Source organism: Amblyraja radiata, chromosome 10 (assembly GCF_010909765.2).
Source record: "Amblyraja radiata isolate CabotCenter1 chromosome 10, sAmbRad1.1.pri, whole genome shotgun sequence".
Lineage (NCBI taxonomy): Eukaryota > Metazoa > Chordata > Chondrichthyes > Rajiformes > Rajidae > Amblyraja > Amblyraja radiata.
In genome coordinates this window covers 21,863,066-21,874,158 of record NC_045965.1, presented here as the reverse complement: position 1 = coordinate 21,874,158, position 11,093 = coordinate 21,863,066, and the positions used below count along the sequence as shown (strand labels likewise).

Here is an 11,093-nt window from a genome sequence, read left to right as displayed (position 1 = left end):
AGGATGGCCATTTAATGGCTCATCCCAGTGGACAAAGATTCCCTACAATCAACAAAGCCACAAGTCTCACCTGTAACTTATTGAAGTGCACAGCCATGGTCTTCCCCTGAACTGCAGGCCAGGAAAACATAGTGGAGTGTGATTGCCAGAATTTCTCTGCTTTTTGTAACAGGGATACGAGCTTCCTCAGAAATTGTTTTTGCATCTAATCTTTCAGCAGCACAGTTAACATTCCTTGTTCCCTTATGAAATGGCAATGGATCAACACCTGGCTGTTCTGCTCGTAAACATGCCCTGGCTTTGCTTGAGGTGGCATGGACAAAGGTGCAGAAACATAAACATATGAAACAAAAGTCAACACATCGTTTAGTCAGTAAGAATGGGAGGGGAGAGTCTGTGGGTGAGTGGTGGGGGGGGAGTTTGTGGGTGATGGATGGGGGGGGAAGGAAAGTCAGTGGGTGGGAGGGGGTGAGTCAGTGGGTGAGGAGAGTCAGTGGGGGATGGGTGGGGGAGAGTTTGTGGGGGATGGGTTTGTGGGGGATGGGTGGGGGGGAAAGTTTGTGGGTGATGGGTGGGGGGGAGAGTCTGTGGGTGATGGTTGGGGGGAGAGTCTGTGGGTGATGGGTGGGGGGAGAGTTTGTGGGTGAGGGGTGGATGGGGAAAGTCATTGAGTGATGGTGGGAGGGCAGAGTCATGGGGGGAGGAGTGGATAAATGGGAAGAGGAAGGAAGAGACTGTAGGAGAAGGGGTGAGTGAGTGGATAAGATGCTTTGATATTCTGTGCCCCAACATAAAAGTCTGGACATTGAATACTAAAGCTGGGAGGTTGCGCTGCAACTTTGACCACTGATGGAGTATGGTGTACAATTCAGGTTACTACACTGCTGCAAGGATGTGATGGCCCTGGACAGAGTGCAGAGTGGATTCACCGAGATGATGCACGGATTGGAGGACTTGAGTTATGGGAGAGATTGGATTGGGTGGGCTTATTTTCCCTGAAGCAAAGGAGGCCGATGGGTGACCTGATAAAGGTGTGTGAGATTGTGAGGCGTAGATAAGATAGATAGTCAAAGTGGAATCACAAGAGTTTTTTTTCCAGTTGCTGGAATCTGGAGCAGTGGATAATCAGCTGGAGAAACAATGCCATTCGTTTGGGTCAAGACTGTTCAACTGCACTGAAAAACCAGAGGGGAGATGGCCAGCAGAAGGAGGTGGAGATGGGGGAGAGGTGGGACAAGAGCTGGCAAGCTGTAGATGTATCCAATTGGGATGGGACTGAATGGCAGATGGAGTCAAGTTGTGGAGGGAAGAGTGGAGACAGCGACAGAGGCTGGGAGGTGACGTGTGGAGGCATTAATGGTTCAATGGTTCTTTATTATCATGTATGCACAGTACAGTGAAATTCATTTGCACAACCCACAAGTGCACATATTCTGATGCCGTTTACAAAAAACATTTTCAAAGTCCAAATCCGTGCCACATGTTGGATGTACTGGGAAAGATAGGAAAGGAAGATAAAGCATGGACACAAATAAAGGAGGTAATTTATGCAGAAGGGAAGAGTGACCCAGTGGAGGAGTGTTTGAGTGATAGACAAATGGAGTGGATGGGGGGGGGGGGGGGGGCCGGGAAAAAAATTGGGGCTGGGAAGAAGGAAGTGAATGGGAATGGGTGTGGGATGTGACCTGGATACATCGCAAGGAGACATAATGTGCCAGAGGGGGAACAGGTTACCTGAAATTGGAAAATTCAACATTCATAACGTTGGGCAGGAAACTACCCAGGCAGAATATGAGGTAGAAGAGCTCTGAAAAAACTTGACCCGAAACGTCACCCATTCCTTCTCTCCAGAGATGCTGCTTGTCCCTCTGAGTTACTCCAGCTTTTTGTGTCTATCTTCAGATTATGAGGTATTCTTCCTCTAGTTTGCACTTGGCCTAATCCTAGCAGGAAAGGAGGCCGAGGACAGATAATTCAGTGTGGAAAGGGGAAGAGGAATTAAAATAGCTAGCAACTAACACTGTTAAGGGGCCATGGCAGACAGAACACAGGTGCTCAGCAAAGTGGTCTCCCAGTCTGCACTTGGTCTCACCAGTGTGGGAACAATGCAGATATGGCCACATCGAGAGCAATTAATGCGATAGACCTACTTGGAGATGTACATGGAAATCTTTGCCTCACCTGGATAGTGGTGAGGAAGAAGATGGTTGGTGGGAAAAGTACCTGGGGAAGGGAAAGGATGGGTGAGGAAGGATGGGTGAACCAGTCATGGAGAGAGTGTCTCTGCAGAAAGTAGAAAGAGGTGGGGAGGGGAGGATGTGTCTGGTGGTGGGATCACGTTGTCGGTAGCGGAAATGTCGAAAAACTATCGAATGATAGTCAAGGTGTTTTTTTCCAGTTGTTGGAGTATGAAAAACGTGGGAATAGGTATGTCTAAGGTGGAAGGACGGAGTTTTAAATGTGGTTTGAGGAGAATGTTTTTTTTCCCCAATGAGTGCATTTGATATCTGGAACTCGCTGCCAAAGGAGTTTGTGATACAATGACTCCATTTAAGAGACATTCAGAAAGACCTTTAACTAGGCAGGGCGTAAATAAAACAGACCTAAAATGGGCAAATGGGATTAGGGTCGGATGAGAAAGGTTGGCATGGTTGAAATGGTTGGCATTGGAAAGGGGGAGGAAGGGTGTGGGGGAGGGAGAGGCGGTTGGCTGAAAGGCCAATTTCTGTGTGTGACAGTGAGAGGGTGGGGAGGTACCGCAGAGGGAGGTGAACGGAATAGAGACAGCTAAAACCATCACTAGTGGAAGGATATGGCCACTCAATGACCCTTCTGGCCGACTTCCTGATGATGTTGTCCTCTCCGAACAGGAAGAGCGAGCGGTTGGCCGTCAGGCAGTTGTGCCGCACGGGGATGGGGTTGTAGAGAGCCATGGTGCGTGCTCGCTGTGCTCGGGTCTGTTTGAATCCGGCCGGGCCCTGCGCTGCTGCTGCTGCCGCCACCGCTGCAGCTGCACCCGCTGCTGCAGCCGCTGCCGCCGCCGCCGCCGTCTCCCCCGTCACTGGCACCTGGTGCCTGCTCCTTCCCTGCTCCGAGCCGGCATCGACAGATAGGCTGCCCACTCCTTCCCCAAAACGAGCCATCCTGTGGGGAAAGAAGAGAGCCGCTGAGACAGTGGGTGGGGGGTGTGGGTGGTGGGGGAGGAGGGGGTGGGTGGGGTGTATGGGTGGGTGGTGGGGGGGGATCCTTCAGTGCTGCTGCACGGTGCAGAGGGGGGGCAGATGTGGGGCTGATCCGCCAAACCCACCCCGCCCAAATGGGGAAAGAGGGGGAGTGAGTGAGGAGAGGGGGTTGGAGATGGGGAGAGAGAGGGTAGGTTGAGGGGGATGGTAAGGGGGAGGGGGATGGAGAGGGGGACTGAGAAGGGGAGGGGGGTAGGGAAAAGTGAGGGGGTGGGGAGGAAGAATTTGATGGAATGGGGAAGGGAAGGATGGGAAGTGGGGAAAGGTATCTGGGGGAGAGAGGGTAGGGATGGGGAAATCGATATGGGGGTTGGGAAGGGGGAGGTGGATGGGGAGGAAGAGTGGGAAGGGGCAGGAGGCTGACAAATGGCTGGGGAGTGAGGGATCGGGAGGGATGGAAAGATGGGGAGGGAGGTGGGGAATGGGGAATGCATAGTGGGAAGAGAGATGGTGTGAGCGAGGGATGGTGAGAGAGGGTTGGAGGGATAGGGAATGAGGGAGGGACAGATGGTGATTCAGGGTGGTAGGGAGGGATGGGAGTTAGGGAGGAATGGATCGCCTGCGGGTGAGGCATGGCTGGGAGAGATGGGGAGTTCGGTAAGAGGGGGATGGGGAAGGAGTGATGTGAGTGAGGAAGGATGGTAGAGAGGGACGGGGGATAGAGGGGTAGGAATGAGAGAAGGTATGTGGAGAGATGAAGGGAGGAATGGGCAAATGATGGTGAAGAGATTGAGAGGGAGGGGGAGTGATGGAGGAGGGCGTGCGGGAGGGAGGGAGGGACCGAGATGGAGTGAGAGAATTGGGAATGAGAGGGAGTGGGAGGGGATGAGCGAGGCAGAGGGAGACGGATGGGGAATGAGGCCAGGAGGGATGAAAAGGGGGAGTGAGGTAGGGTGGAATGGGGTGAGAGGACGGGAGGGAGTGAGGATTGGGGACGGTGGTAGGAAGGGAGGAATAATAATAATAATAATGGATGGGATTTATATAGCGCCTTTCTAATACTCAAGGCGGTTTACATCGCATTATTCATTCACTCCTCAGTCACACTCGGTGGTGGTAAGCTACTTCTGTAGCCACAGCTGCCCTGGGGCAGACTGACGGAAGCGTGGCTGCCAATCTGCGCCTACGGCCCCTCCGACCACCACCAATCACTCACACACATTCACACACAGGCAAAGGTGGGTGAAGTGTCTTGCCCAAGGACACAACGACAGTATGCACTCCAAGCGGGATTCAAACCGGCTACCTTCCGGTTGCCAGCCGAACACTTAGCCCATTGTGCCATCTGTTGTCCCGAGGAATGGGTGGGTGGGTAGAATGGAGGGAGGGGTGGGGGATTAGATCAGGTGGGAGGAATGGGAATCGGTGGGAGTAATGGGATTGAGTGCAGTAGGGAGCGATGGGAGGTGTATGGGAAGTGACAGATAGAGTTGGGAAGGATAGAGGAAGTGATAGGGAACAATGGAGGGGGATGGGGAGGGAGGGAGGAAGAAAAGAATGAGGAAGGAGGGAGAGGGAGGGATGGGGGTGCAGGGGGTATTGAGGGAGAGGTTAAGGGGTGAGGGGTAAGGAAGCATGGGGAAGTGAAGAAAGGAAGGACATTGAAGGAAGGAAGGCAGGATGGAGGAGGGGGGAAGGGGTTACAGGAGTGACTGAGGAGGGAGGAAGGGGTGGGTGTGTGGGAGGGAGGGATGAGGGGAAAGGGAAAGGGGAGTGAGGGAGGGGTGTGAAGGGGAGGGATGGTGAGATGGGGTGTGTGGGATTGGGAGTAAGTGAGGGTGAGATTGGCTAGGGAGGTAGAAGAATGGGGAATGAGGGTGGGAGGTGGGGAGGGGTGGGTTGAGGGGGAGATGTGGAGAAAGGGATGGAGAGCCCAGGAGGGCAAGAAGGAAGAGAAGGATTGGGAATGAGGGTGATAGGGAGGGGTGGGAGGGAGGAAGGGATGGGGAGAGAACAAGGAGTGACAGAGAGGGTTGGGGAGGAAGGGAGGCTGGGATGGAGGGGCGGTGGGAAATGAGGGGTGCAAGGGATGGTGGGAGAGCAGGAGGAAGGGAGAGATGAGGAAGAAGGGGAGGGAAGGGGGAGAGTGGGGAGGACAAGGAAGCAGGATGGGATGGGGGTATGAAGGGGGTGTGGGGGGGGGGTGTTGAAGAGGAATGAGGAGGGGGGGGATGGTGAGTGAGGGTGGGAGGGATGAAGAGAGAGTGAAGGAGGGTGGAGAGGGAGGAAGGGAGAGAGAGGTGTAGAGGGGGTAAGGGATGGGGAGGCAGGGAGGGGTGGGGAGTGAAGGATGGGTGTGAGGGAGGGAGGGATGGGGATGGAGAGAGAGGGTGGGAGTGAGGGTTGGGGCGTAAGGCAGGGATGATGAGTTAGTGAAGGATGGGGAGTGAGGGAGGAAGGGAGGGAGAGGAAATGGGGTAAGGGATGGGGAGGGAGTGTTGATGGGGTAAGGGATGGGGAGGGAGTGTTGATGGGGTAAGGGATGGGGAGGGAGTGAGGAAGGGTGGAGGTGTAGATGGGGTAAGGGATGGGGAGGGAGTGTAGATGGGGTAAGGGATGGGGAGGGAGTGAGGAAGGGTGGAGGTGTAGAGGGGGTAAGGGATGGGGGAGTGAGTGAGGTGGTCGAATGTGCTGGATGGAGGGAGCGCGATGATGGGGATAAGTGCGGGTGATGGGGGTGGCGGGGCGACAGACGGGCGGTGTGAAGGAAGGAGGGAAGACGAGGCGCAGGGAGGGGTGGGTTGAGAGGAGCTGTTCCCTGCCCGAGTCGCCGCACTGCCTCGCTCCCCGGCCGGCCGGGCTCCGGGGACCGGCGACAGCAGGGCAAGGGTCTGCGCTCCCCGCTATCCCAACACCGGGAGCCTCATCCATGGCCAGAAGCCGACGGACAGGGAGCAGGGAGCAGGGAGCCAGGACCCCTGTCGCTCTCCGGGGGCTGAGCTTCCACCTGCGCCCAGTAACCGGGCAGCAGCCGGCTTGGCATCGCCCGGTGACTGTGACTGTGACTGTGACTGTGCCCGGCAGCACCAGCTTCCCGATCCAGGGAAAAACCCTCCCCTCACCCGGTGAACATGCATTCGATAACCACGGTGCCCATGCAATCGCAGACGATTTGGGGTTTTATTGTTTCTGCAATAGGAGGAGAGGGGGAAAAAATGGACCCAAACGCGTTATTCAATTACCCAACACACACAAAAAAAAATAACAGCGCAGCGCGGCAAACATGCTTACTTTGCGGCCCCGCGAAGGATCGAACCTGCGACTCGCTGGGCACCGGGGTGCGCCGGCTCCCGCTCGCCTGGGTGACCGAGGATCCACCGAGGTCGCAGCCAGCGCCCTGCCGCCCGCGGGCAGCGTGACACTGCCGCCTGTGGGACAATGTGCCGAACGGCAGCGGCAGCGGCAGCGGCACCTCCACAGCCCGATCCACGCTCAAACCTTGCCCACCTGATCGTTCGCAGCAGCTCCCCGCCACCCACCCTCCCTCCCTACACCTCCCGACACACAGCCTGACACACAGCCTGACACACAGCCGTCGCTCCGGTTATATCCTAACCATCGAAATCTCCGCGATGATTCATTCTCATCCCTAATTATGTACCTCTCTTCGATTCACACAATCGCAGACATCTCGGTTAGAACCGCACTTCCACCGATCACTGTAAGATTCACACTCAGTCCCTCTTACTCCCGATTGCTAGCTACTTACACATACAACTCCGTTAGATGTATGTATCGCGCGAATCGCTCTGTGCTCGTGACTGACATCCAGTCCCTATTTACTTCTCTACATATATTATACATCCGTGGCCTCTCAATCAGAACCCACCCCCCTGAAATTGTTGGACATGTGAATATTTTTAAAAAGCAGAAAATACTCGAAGCACTCAACAGGTGGGGCAACATCCGTGGAAAGAGACACAGAATGAATGTGTCAGGCGGATGCTGCCCGACCTGTGAGTATTTCTGTTTTTTTATCTCAGGTTACATCCAGTGTGAACGCTGCACAAAACATCTCGGATTGTTTTTATTTTCAACTGCTTATCTTTCCTCAGACAAAATGTGGACAGAACTGCAGATGGTGTTTTAAACTGAAGATAGACACTAAATGCTGGAGTAACTCAGCGGGACAAGCAGCATCTCTGGAGAGAAGGAATGGGTAACGTTCGGTCTCGACCCGAAACGTCCCCCATTCCTTCTCTCCAGAGATGCTGCCTGTCCCGCTGAGTTACTCCAGCATTTTGTGTCTATCTATTTCCTCAGCTGCTGCCTGGGTACTTCCAGCATTCCCTGTTATTAGTTGACCTCTTCCAGTCCTTTCTCTATAGCCTCTTGCAGGTTCTCCTTCAGTCAGAATCAGAATCAATTTATTGGCCAAATATGTACTTGGTGCTTTGGCACTTGACTTGGTGCTTTGCTCGCACAATATATAGCAGACAATTAAAAAAACAGGTGGGGCACCATTTTACAAGTCCTATCATATTCGCTCCTTGCCAATGTCCAGAAAAATCCCTTTGGTATCATCTCTGGGCTGAGACCGGCAACCCTCTGGTTCTTTTGCAATGTGATTCCAATACATTATTGGAATTTCTCAATGAGGTTATTTCTCAATGAGGAGCACTCAATAAGGAAAGCATTGCACAGTTTGGTCGCAATAATTCTATGCCAGACAATTCCCTCCTGTGCCAAGTAACCTAGAATTCCACTCACAGAAAACTGATGGTTTTACATTTACAATTCATTCTCTTGAGATAGAATCATATAGAGTCATGCAACAAGATCTTCATCTCAAATTATCCATACCAACCAAGACCCCGCCCCCATCTAAGCTTGTCCATTTTGTCCACGTTTGGCATATATCCCTCAAAATCTTTCCTATCCACAAACAAGTCTTTTAAATGCTGTTATGGTCCCTGCCTCAACTACCTCCTCTGGCATGTCACACTATTTACACACCATCTCTGAACGAAAATGTTGTCCCTCTGTTCCTATTAAATTGTATCCCTCTCAGCTTAAAACCTGTATCTTCCGATTCTTGATTCCTCTACTTTTGGTAAAAGACTGTGAATTCATAGTATCATAGTCATACGGCATGAAATCAGACCCTTCGGCCCAACTTGCCCACACCGAGCAACATGTCCTATCTACACTATTCTCACCTGCCTGTGTTTGGCCCATATATACCTCTAAATGTTTCCTATCCATGTTCCTGTCCAAATGTTTCTTAAACGTTGGCTATAGTACCTGCCTTAACTACTTTCTCTGATAGCTCGTTCAATACACCCGCCACCTCTTGTACCTCTCAGATTACTATTAAATCTTTCCCCCTTCACCTTAAACCAATAATCTCTGGTTCTCGATTCTCCTACTCTAGGTAAGAGACTCTATGCGTCTATCCGATCTACAGGTATTCATCATGATTATATACAATATAGGATCACCACTAATTCCTCCTGCGCTCTAAGGAATAGAGTCCCAGCCTGCACAACCTCACCCTAATGGCCCTCGAGACCTAGCAACATCCTCGTAAATCTTCTCTGTACCCGTTCCAAATTTACAACATATTTCCTATAACATGGTGCCCAAAACATAACATAATACTCAAAATGTGGCCTCACCAACGTCTTATTGCAAGATGACCTCCCAACCTCTATATTCAATACTCTGATTGATGAAGGCCAATGTGCCAAAATCTTTTTTGAGCATCTTATCTACCTGTGATGCCACCTTCAAGGAACTATGTGCATCACTCCTAGATATCTCGGCTCTACAACATTCCCCGGAGCCCCGGCATTCATTGTGTAGGTCCTGCCCATGTTAGACTTTCCAAAATGCATCACCTCACGTTTCTCTGTATTAAATTCCATTAACCATTCCTCAGCCAACCTGGCCAACCAATCAAGATCCTTCTGCAACTTTTGACAACTATCGTCACTATCTGCAAAACGACCCATTTTTGTATCATCTGCAAACTTGCTAATCTTGCCATGTACGGCCTCAATGAAATCATTGATATAAATGACAGTAATGTGCCCAGCACCGAACCCTAAAGCGCACTACTAGTCACAGGGCTCCAGTCTGAGAAGCAACCTTCGCCATCAACCTCTTTTTTTCTTTAATGAAGCCAATTTGCTATCCCTCCTTGGATCTCATGTAATCTAACCTTCCAGAGCAGCCTACCATGTGGAACCTTGTCAAATAGAAACATAGAAAATAGGTGCAGGAGTAGGCCATTCGCCCTTTCGAGCCTGCATCGCCATTCAATATGTTCATGGCTGATCATCCAACTCAGTATCCTGTACCTGCCTTCTCTCCATACCCCCTGATCCCCTTAGCCACAAGGGCCACATCTAACTCCCTCTTAAATATAGCCAATGAACTGGCCTCAACTACCTTCTGTGGCAGAGAATTCCAGAGATTCACCACTCTATGTGAAAAATGTTTTTCTCATCTCGGTCCTAATCTTTGCTAATCACCCTGACTATTCCCCTCATGCTCTTATACACCTCTACAAGATCACCCCTCAGCCTTCTGTGCTCCAAGAAACAGTCCTCGCCTGCCCAACCTCTCCCTATAACCCAGGTACTCGAGTCTTGGCAACATCCTTAGAAATCCTCTCTGCACTCTTTGCTGCTTAATGATATTCTTCCTACAGCTGTGACCAAAAACTGAAAGCAATACTCCAATACAGTCTGAAGAAGGGTTTCGGCCCGAAACGTCGCCTATTTCCTTCGCTCCATAGATGCTGCTGCACCCGCTGAGTTTCCCCAGCAATTTTGTGTAACTCCAATACAGTCTCACTAATGTCTTGTACAACTGTAACATAATGTCCAAACTTTTATACTCAATACTCTGACTGATGAAGACCAAAGCACCCTTCTTTATCATTCTTTATCATCTACCTGTGAAGCCATTTTAAGGAACCATGTACTTGTATTCTTAGATCACCTCAGTTCTACAACACTCCTCAGAGTCTTACCGTTTGCCGTGAAGGTCCTGTCCTGGTATAACTAGGAGGGTAGGAGGGTGGATTGGAGGGAAGCTAATGTTGTCCCAATCTTTAAGAAGGGCGGCAGAGAGAAAACAGGGAATTATCGATCATTTAGCCTGACATCGGTGGTGGGAAAGATGCTGGAGTCAATAATAAAAAATGAAATAGCGCCACATTTGGATAGCAGTAGCAGGATCAGGCCCGAGTCAGCATAGATTTACGAAGGGGAAATCAACGTTGACTAATCTTCTGGAATTTTTTGAGGATGTAACCAGGATAATAGATCAGGATGAGCCAGTGGATGTAGTGTACCTGGACTTTCAGAAAGCACTTGATAAGGTCCCACATAGGATATTAGTGGGGAAAATTAGAGCAATTGGTATTGGGGGTAGGGTGCTGACATGGATAGAAAATTGGTTGGCAGACAGGAAAGAAAGGGTGGGAATTAACGTGTCCCTTTCAGAATGGCAGGCAGTGACTAGTGGGGTACCGCAAGGATCGGTGCTGGGACCGCAGCTATTTACAATATATATTAATGATTTGGATGAAGGGATTAAAAGTAACATTAGCAAATAAGCAGATGACACAAAGCTGGGTGGCAGTGTGAACTGTGAGGAGGATGCTATGAGGATGCAGAGTGCATTGGAAAGGTTGTGTAAGTAGGCAGATGCATGGCAGGTGCAGTTTAATGTGGATAAATGTGAGGTTATCCACTGTGGTGGCAAAAACAGGAAGGCAAATTATTATCTAAACGGTGTCAAGTTGGGAAAAGGGGAAGTACAACGGGATCTGGGGGGTCCTTGTTCATCAGTCACAGAAAGTATGCATGCAGGTACAGCAGGCAGTGAAGAAAGTGAATG

The 11,093-nt window shown here is 51.0% G+C and overlaps 1 protein-coding gene across 1 annotated transcript; it reads right to left on the bottom strand.

Annotated features, from left to right (window-relative positions):
- Nucleotides 1–1,730: 1,730 nt before the first annotated feature.
- On the bottom strand, nucleotides 1,731–7,002 carry LOC116978115 (probable voltage-dependent R-type calcium channel subunit alpha-1E). Its single transcript, XM_033029138.1, has 3 exons — nucleotides 6,844–7,002; nucleotides 2,758–3,144; nucleotides 1,731–1,734 (listed from the first exon to the last, which is right to left on the bottom strand). Exons 2-3 carry the CDS (start codon nucleotides 3,141–3,143, stop codon nucleotides 1,731–1,733), a joined length of 390 nt encoding a protein of 129 aa, XP_032885029.1. The 5' UTR covers nucleotide 3,144; nucleotides 6,844–7,002.
- Between the last annotated feature and the right edge of the window lie 4,091 nt (nucleotides 7,003–11,093).